Source organism: Octopus sinensis, linkage group LG4 (genome assembly GCF_006345805.1).
Source record: "Octopus sinensis linkage group LG4, ASM634580v1, whole genome shotgun sequence".
NCBI classification, from domain to species: Eukaryota; Metazoa; Mollusca; class Cephalopoda; order Octopoda; family Octopodidae; genus Octopus; species Octopus sinensis.
This window is the reverse complement of record NC_043000.1, coordinates 71,300,072-71,309,360: the sequence shown is the minus strand read 5'-3', so window position 1 is coordinate 71,309,360 and position 9,289 is coordinate 71,300,072. Positions and strand designations below refer to the sequence as shown.

General features: G+C 29.4%; 1 protein-coding gene across 1 annotated transcript in view; it reads right to left on the bottom strand.

Moving 5' to 3' along the window:
- Nucleotides 1-8,073: 8,073 nt before the first annotated feature.
- LOC115210289 overlaps nt 8,074-9,289 on the bottom strand; it is a 148,474-nt gene continuing 147,258 nt past the window's right edge. Inside the window, exon 11 of the mRNA XM_036502128.1 lies at nt 8,074-9,076. Within this exon, the coding sequence (XP_036358021.1) occupies nt 8,672-9,076 (405 nt within the window). The 3' untranslated portion in view covers nt 8,074-8,671. The remainder of the gene's footprint in view (nt 9,077-9,289) is intronic.

Here is a 9,289-nt window from a genome sequence, read left to right as displayed (position 1 = left end):
ATATGCACGCACACACACACCACATGCACAAACGTGTGTGCATTTAAATGTACACCTATGCATCTCTGTGTTTGTGTCACTCCCCTGTCTATTTTCTTCATTCCATAAGATATAACCATTTAAACCAATTGTAAATGCAATTTATAAATTTTTTTCAAACACAATTATGAAGCGGCAGTATTGATTATGTTCCAATAGAAGTGATACAACAAACAAAAAAGTCAGACATACATCAATATTTAGGTATTGCAAACAGTTATTAATAAATCGGCAGCTGCGAGGATGGATGACATAACTATACATACATAGAAGAAACACTTTATAATATGTTATTGCAAGAGAACAAAATGACTGAAAGTTTATCATAAAAGTGATCCTATTAAATATATGTTAAATAGAAGGTATAAAGCTTTATATGATTAGCTCAGTTATAATTCTGAACATCACAGAAGAGAACAATTAAAAAACTTTGGCAACTGTAAGTCATTCATATTGCATCATTCCACTCCAACACACATAGAAAAGAAAACAATTTCTCAGTTCATTTTACATGGGCCCAAAATTATATCCAGTGGAAGAATATCACAATATCTTGAAATTCATTACACTTCAAATTCAAAATTAGATGAAATAATGTTGAACATCAAAATGCTAAGTTTGCAGCTTGAATTTGTAAGTTGATAGATTTGTGTCATGTATTGGATGAAACAAATTGCCATTTCAGAATTTGATGAAAAGAGGTGCAGATGTGGAGGAGATGTAGCAAGAGATATGAAAAGATTTTCATGAAGATTATTTAAATACATCAACCTTTTGTTAATTTTTTTAACTGCCATCGATATCCAGATCTCTAAATAGATTTTTACAAAGGCATAGAAGGAATCATACAGAATGGTCAAATAGAAGAACATCCAACTTATTCCTATCATAGAAAGATGAAATTAAATCTAGAAACAGAGACAGGTATTTGCTACTATTTTCCCAAATGAAAAATATCCATACTCATGTATTGACTTTAGGAGAGTATCAGTGTAGGTGAGTGAGTGCTAGCGTACAAATTTGTATATAATACATGAAGATATATAGGTAAGTACGTACATTTGGAAGGATGGCTCTCTCTCTCTCACACGCACACACAAATTCATTCAATCAGTGGAACAACTATGAACTGTAAAATATTCCCAACAGTCTCTGTTTGAATTTACTGGATACCCATCACAAACACAAATTAATACAAATGTCTGATATTGTTTATATCCAAATAAAAAGTGACCAACTATTATTCTATTGCAAAGGAGAAACCAAAAATAATATCAAGATCACAAATGTAGAATTTGGAAAAGTGAAAGTAACAAGAAATAAATATAATCCAATCATAGAAAATTTGAATAATCAAAAAATTCCAAATTCCCAATTCGGTTTTTATGTCACCGGGAGAAAAGAAAACAAATAAACAAGGAACCAGTAGACTTTGAACATTTTGGAACAAAAAATAAGATGGTGATATTGTAATTTCCAATAAGATTTCACATCCATTATTAAACACCAGTATCATTTGGATGAGTTAGTAAAATAGTCCAACTTGATAACCAACTTGAATTTATTTTTGTGAAAAAGGTGAAAGAAAGAAAATAAGAAACAGCAGTAGTAGTAGTAGTGTAAGTATAGCAGCAGTATTTAGAATCAACATCAGCAGTCATAATTGTAAAAAGCATGAAAGGCAAGAATATTTTAGAATATGTTAGTTTTATTTAGACTAATGTGTCTTTATCTAAGCAAATATATATATGCACTCATTTAATTTTACATCCATTCTTCCATGCTAGCATGGGTTTGATGAATATAATATTGAGGCATTGTTTACATTTGGATGCCCTTCCTGATGTTCACTCTTAATTGTGTTTTAAGTAAGGGATCTATAATTCTACAAGATTTCGAAAGCACAAAGTGAGCAAACAAGTTAGTGACAGAAGTACCATTAGCATCATTGCTCAAATGACTTTCAAATAAGTTTTCAATGATGTAAATAAACACACACAGTATATGTATGTATATGTAAAGATATATATATATATATCTGATACAGGCTTCTTTTCAGTTTCTACCCATCAAATCCATTCCTGAGGTTTTGGTTGGGGTTGTAGCAGAAAGTACTTGTTCAAAGTCCAAGGTGCCGTACAATGGGTGTAAACCTGAAACCACATAGTTAGGAAGTGTAATTTTCAACCACACAACCATGCCTGTGTGTGTACCTGTGTGTATGTATGCATGCATGTATTTGTGAGGGTGTATGTGTGTGTATAACATGATAAAATACTTAAGCCATTGCTTTTATGACGGTATATAATTGATAGTATTTATCCAAAACTATCTAACATGAATAATTGTTTCTAATTTAGGCATGAGATTGGCAATATTTTTAGAAAAAGGAATTTATTAATACCATCAACCCCAGTACCAGACTGGCACTTTATTTTATTGACCCTGGAAGGAAGAAAGACAAAACTGGCCACTGAAAGATTTGAACTCAGAATGTGAAGTGCCACAATTAAGCAAGAAATTTAAATCTAAGATTTTAGGTCAATTGCTATAGATCAACCAAGTTCACAACTCCATCTTTTTCTACTCTCTGTTGAAAGGCAAGTCTTCCCATTTCTCAAGGCGATTGAATTTATTGACATTCCACAAAACTCTATACAACAATGTTTGTACTACTAATAACAGGAATCCTACAGATGAACTCTAATTATAAATCAAGGCACAGATTATCTTTTTCTAGTGTCAAAATGAGTGAAAAAGTAAAAATAATTAAATGTGTAAAGACTGAACCACTGTTAGGGAAAATAAGAGCCTTTTTATATATTTACAAAACTATTTTATGTCAAGACATTTTTAAAAATCATAAATCAATATATACATAAAGCTCTCATTGATTAAAATTGTCCAGTTTTCTTTTTTAATGCCCTAAACAAATGTAACAAACTCACTGTTTCAGTAAGAAATGTATCGTTATTGATAATATACTTTAACAGATAACCAGCTACTCATCTTTATTATAGTGACTTATATCTGAACAAAATACATTAATATAAATAGTGAATAGTGTTACAGCAATCTATATTTGATGGTTGGTTATTTGAATCCCTAATATCATAGGAGCCTACAAAAAAGAATAATGTGTAAGTAGTACTCTGTAAATATATGTTTGTATATAAAATGCTGGAGTACTAATCAAGTAGATAAACATTTGAAGCTAATGACATATTAGGATTTGATCAATGTAAATGTAGACTAAAATAATATTTAAAAGGTTATACTAACACAAACATGAAAAGACAAAATAAGGGCTAAGTAATAGAAATATCCCCACTTCTTTACCATGACATGAGAAAGGAAGATGGTATAATTAATTAAAAAAGAAATTATTTAATTTCATGTGTGTTACTTAACTTTCTCAAACCAAATGGTGAACTATTTCCTAGATCCTTATATTCCAGATACACTATATCTAGTCATGGGGAAATATTACTTTGCTTGGAGACAGGAAAGAGTTTGCACCAAGAAAAGCATCCAACCATAGAAAATCTGCCTCAACAAATTTTGTCTACCCATGCAAGCATGGAAAAATTAACATTAACCAATGATAATGACACTAATATCTTGCTTAATGGTCAAGTGACAGAATAGCCATATCTTTCTTTATTTTTCACCTGCCTTGTATACATTTCATACATTCAATGGAATCCACAACAGGCCAGACAATATTCTCAACAAAATGAGAACAAGAGAAAAGAGGAGGGATCTGTGTGTCACAGAGAGAGAGAGAGGAGAGAGAGAGAGAAAGAGAGAGTTAAAAAAAACTTGCCATTTAACTATATTTAACAGAATGATTTAACTAAATGGACATCAACGGAAAAGCAGTAGTTTAGAAACTAAAAAGTTACAGTTACTTACTATAAATGAACAGAAGTAAAAAAAAACAAACTAACAAGCATATGCACACACACACACGCATTCATATCACCTTGTGTTTATGTAAGTGATAAAATTTGAAGGGAAATAACTAGCTTCGATAACACCAATTTTTGTTTTGCTACAATTCATATATATATATATATATATATACATATAAATAATTAGAGGTTGTGTTAACCTCATGAAGAGATGGTTTAATCCAAGGAAATACTGGCTCAATACCTAGTATTTTTGGGGAATGAATTTCCTTAAAATAATAGATAGTCTGCTAAAATGAATTCACAAACACACATATAGTATCCAAAGGTACATCTTTTTTCCTCTGGTGATATTACGCTCATGTCACACAAATGTAAATTTAATGTTTATTGAGTAGTAATAGAAATGGCTGTAAGTGAAGCTGACCAATTTGCTGTTAATAATAAACAATTATTAACTTCCCAATTTCCATTTTCTTCTTTTAAATGAATACAAACTATATGTTTCTATACACACAAACATATATATATATATATATATATATATATATATAGAGAGAGAGAGAGAGAGAGAGAGAGAGTGAGTGAGTGAGAGAGAGAATGCAAAATGTATGTGAAGCTGTCTTTTCCACCCTATCAATTTTATCAACACGAAAATACATATAGATACATGCATTTTTTAAAATTCAAATTCGTCTTTATGCAGAATTAGAATAATTCTGTTTGAAATTTGGTAAGTGAATTTTAGAATTTCAATAATGATTTCTATTCTATAGATTATTATTTTTATGAAAGAAATATCAAAATACAATTTAATGTTTAGATTGTGTTCTCAGCAGGTAATAGATAGTATGTATACATATTATCTACTACCAAATTCCTATATAGGAAGAAAATTAGATGTAATGATAGAAATAATAATAATAAAAAAAACATTTTAAGAGTGTAGTAGTAGTAGTAGTAATAATAATAATAATAATAATAATAATAATGTTCTGCTTAAAATGTTTAAATCTGTATACAAAAGTGTGCCTGTGTGTCTGTTTACAAGAATTCATCTGTCTAAATCTATTTTCCTGATAACACTTTTTATAGATTTAATAAACTGCTTTTCCGAGTAAGCAGTTTTTAATACATAAATGCACTGATATCATATACTTATACTGGACTGCACAAATTCCTTGATTTGGTTAAAATACAACTCAGTAAAATGTCAACAGCTGTATTGGAAAAGCATAGATTATTATTACAAAAGTGATAAAAAATACAAATCATTTTTGAGAAAATATTAGTTTGCATTTCTTATTTTCTGAAAATAAAAACTTATTTTAAGTCAAATGTCCCTAAAGAAAGGGTGTATAACTCAGAGGATTCCTGAAATACCAATTTTACTTATTCATGCGATTTGAATCATTACAGCTTTAATACTATTCTGTATTATAATTCTAACTAAATCAAGAAAATGTACATAATTTTATAAACACCTCTGTGTTTATCTCAATAATAAATCATTGCTTTTTAACATGAAATATATGCAGTGTATTTATGTCTGAGTTAACAAAAAATAGTAAATAATCATCCCTTTGAAGAAAGTAAGGACTTGACTTAATTCTAACAAGGAGAAAAGATGAAAAAAAGTTTTGAAGTCAAATGTATAACCTGATTCACTCTGATTTCTATAATAATTTGTATGTCTTCCAAATATTTGAAATTTCTCATAAATGCCTTTATTCCTCAAAGAGTAAAATATAAAGTTGCCCAAAAATGATAAATAATGAAAATATTTGCAAACTTTAACAAAAAAAAATTGTAGTAATATTCTTTCGGAAAACAAATTATAAGTAATACAAAATAAAATGTAGGCAATATATTTAAACATGGCATTTTGTTATTTTTTGATTTCATAATATCCTCCTCCCCCTTTGTATTTAAAACATTTGAATCAAATCATCAAAAGACAGATAATAAAACTCATGATTTGTTTTAGTTGTCAGAAAATATTAAGACAGTTTTTAAGAAGGTACAGATTATCTAGAAATATTAGTTTACTCACTAAAAGCATATTTCTTCAAAGAAAGTTATGAAAATATATTTTAAAGTGAACGTAAAGACACTCTCCACTACTTACAACCACTTAAAACGTGGCATAGAGGAAAGAAAATATAAAAATAAACAAAAGAAATTAAATAACAGTTTCAAATTGTATTAAATCTGTGACACAAACTAAAAGTAAACTTTCAAATATTTCACAGGGTTAAAACCAATAAAAAAATTTTTTTAAATAAAAAAATAAAAAAAAGGGAAATACCGGTGTGCACACACTCATACATACAGATACACAAAAGTGAACAAAATCAATTGAATAGAGAATTTGTGAAGGAGGTGGTTTCAATTTTTTAAAAAGTTAATGCTAAGAGTACATGGAATGGATAGTAAATGCAGCAAATTTCTTCACTATGGTTTAAAATCTGATTAATGAATTGAAAAACACTGTTTAAAGTGAATGCACATGTATGTGTAAGGATGAAAGTAGGCTTCTTTATATATGCAAAGAAAAATTGTGAGATGATAACATATATTTACTAAATGTTTTTGATACTGAAATAGCAAAAGGTAATTAAATTTCTATATTTCAGTGATTACAGTGGAACTAAATAACAATAGAAAAGAAAGCTATCATTAATATCTTAATATCACTGGTTCTAAATTATATATGAGAAATCAAAATTATTCTTAAAAATAAAAACTGTCTTTTAAATGGAGTGGGAAGATTTAAAAAAAAATATAGTATTGCTGTATACATACATATATGTGTGTGTGTGCATATATATGTATATAAAAAAATAATATAAAATTATATATAATATATATATATATGTTCTTCATGCATTTTAATATAATCTATTTTATTATAAATATATAATGCATGAAATTATTTAAACTATAGCTGATACAAGTACTAAATTTTGACAAAATTCTTATGCTAAAAAGCAAGCTAAAGAAAAAAAAACATTTCTTAAAGTAACGCATTTGCATCTTTTTTAAAGGGATCTTTAAAAAGAACACGTCTAAATTAATAATACAATTATGAAGATTGTGTTTTCCATTATGATGTGCTCAAATATACTCATTCAACAGTAAATAACTGTTTTACCAATCAACTATGCAAATGATCTAAATGAGAGTATTAAAAGTATGAACATTCTTCTATATTTGGAATAAACAATTCAAAATGAAAAAAAAATTATTAAATGCTAAATGTACATTTTAAAGAAAAAAATTCTTATCAAAAGAAATAGATATATTTTATGTATAAAATGTCAAAAATATACATGTAGGTAGATTAGAGCATGAGAGAGAGAGAGAGAGAGAGAGAGAGAGAGAGAGAGAGAGAAGAGAGAGAGAGAGAGAGAGAGGCATAGCTGGCTACAGACAAGTAGATATCTAATAAGGATTTTATATATCAGAAAAAAAAATTTTTTTTCTCTCCTTTCCGGTAGAATCTGATATTTTTCAAGACACAATATATCACTTTTGAAAGACAGATTAGATTAAACAAACTTTATAAATTTTTCAATAAAAGCTCTAAAAACAACCCCAAGCACTTCTATGGATAAAACCCGACTTTGGACATTTCCCAACAAAATCAGACAGTGTATATGTTGTGGAACAAATTTAGGGAGTCAGGATTTAAATTACAACAAATGGGAGTGGGTCATTAAAAAAATAAAAAAAAATGTATTCTAATCATTGTATTTAATTTTTAAATTTGTATATATGTATGTGAATCTGTGCAAGTGCATGTTAAAAGAAAAATCTTCACCTATTTGAAGCATATTTCTGTAGAGTCAAGTGAATTTGTTCTACTTTGACCCCAAAAGATCATATATATACAAATATATACACACACACATCACTCTCTGTCTCTCACTATATATATATATATATATATATATATATTATATATATATATATATACACACACACACACACAGATATATGTACATACATACAAGTGTGTGTGTATATCTGAGTGCACTCACATTAATTTACAAATATACATATATGTGTACACATATATACATGCATATATATATATATATATATATATATATATACACACACACACACACACATACATACATATGTGTAATATATATATATATAAACACACACACACACATACATACGTGCACATACACATGTATTTGGTTTCTCCTTGCAAGGATCTATGTATTCTCATATGTCTTTGTAACTCTCAACACCTGATAACCCAAAAATGTCACCCAGGCAAGGAAAGAGAAAAGGCTTGTGTTATACACACATCTTAGTTTCAACCTGAAAAAAGTGCTCAAACATAACTGAAGAGCAGGCTTGAGGAAGTGTATCAAATAGGTACAACATTATTCAGCAGGTTGCAATTAAAGCCATCATGGGGCTCATTCAAGAAATTCTGCTTGGTCTCCCTCGGAAGAGACATGCCTAATGCTTTCTGCACCGTGACAACAAAGACACTCAAACAAAATATCCCCTGTGTAAACAGAAAAACCCTCTGTAGGTTAAGCTGCAATTTTCTAGGGGATGCACTTTTCATTGACTGACTATCTGGTTGTTGCATATGATGCTATCTGCATGCCACTGCAGAATACTGCATTTCTTCAGAAGGGAATAATTCCCACTGAAATTGATTTTGATTACCAAAGGGCAATATGTCCATTTCAAGGCTTGCTGATTGAACTTGAGTCTGGTGAGATAGCTGTTGTGAGGATGGGTGCTGAAACTGTAACAGCTGCTGATTCAACAACATTTGGAGAACAAATTTCCAAATATTGCTGATCTTGATGCAAATGTGTTCGGAATGGTACATGCTTTTGCTGAACCATTGCAGATGCCTCAGGTAATGGAGTTTGGTTTCCGGGTAGCTGTGTTAGGGTCATATACAACTCTTGTGAACTTGTGTAAGCCTTAGGCAAAGGGCTAACCACTTGGTGTAGTTGTTGATATGCTGGTGTAATACTATCCTCACCTCTATGGTGCGCTTCTGAATGAATCTGGTAATGATCACTACGTTTATCAGCTGAAGCAAAAGTATCACCACAAATATCACAAATGTATGGTTTATCCTGCATATAATAAAAGATAAAAGTAAAGATATTGAAGAGAAAAATATAACTGAATTAAGTTCATTAAACAAAAGTACAATACAGCTCATAATCCTTTATCCAAAATTATGAAATCCAAAATTATGAAATAAACACCACAAATGGAAAATTCCTGAAGGGTTTTAAAAAGCGAAGGTAAACGCAGAATGAAAGTAACATGTAACTGTTTTATGT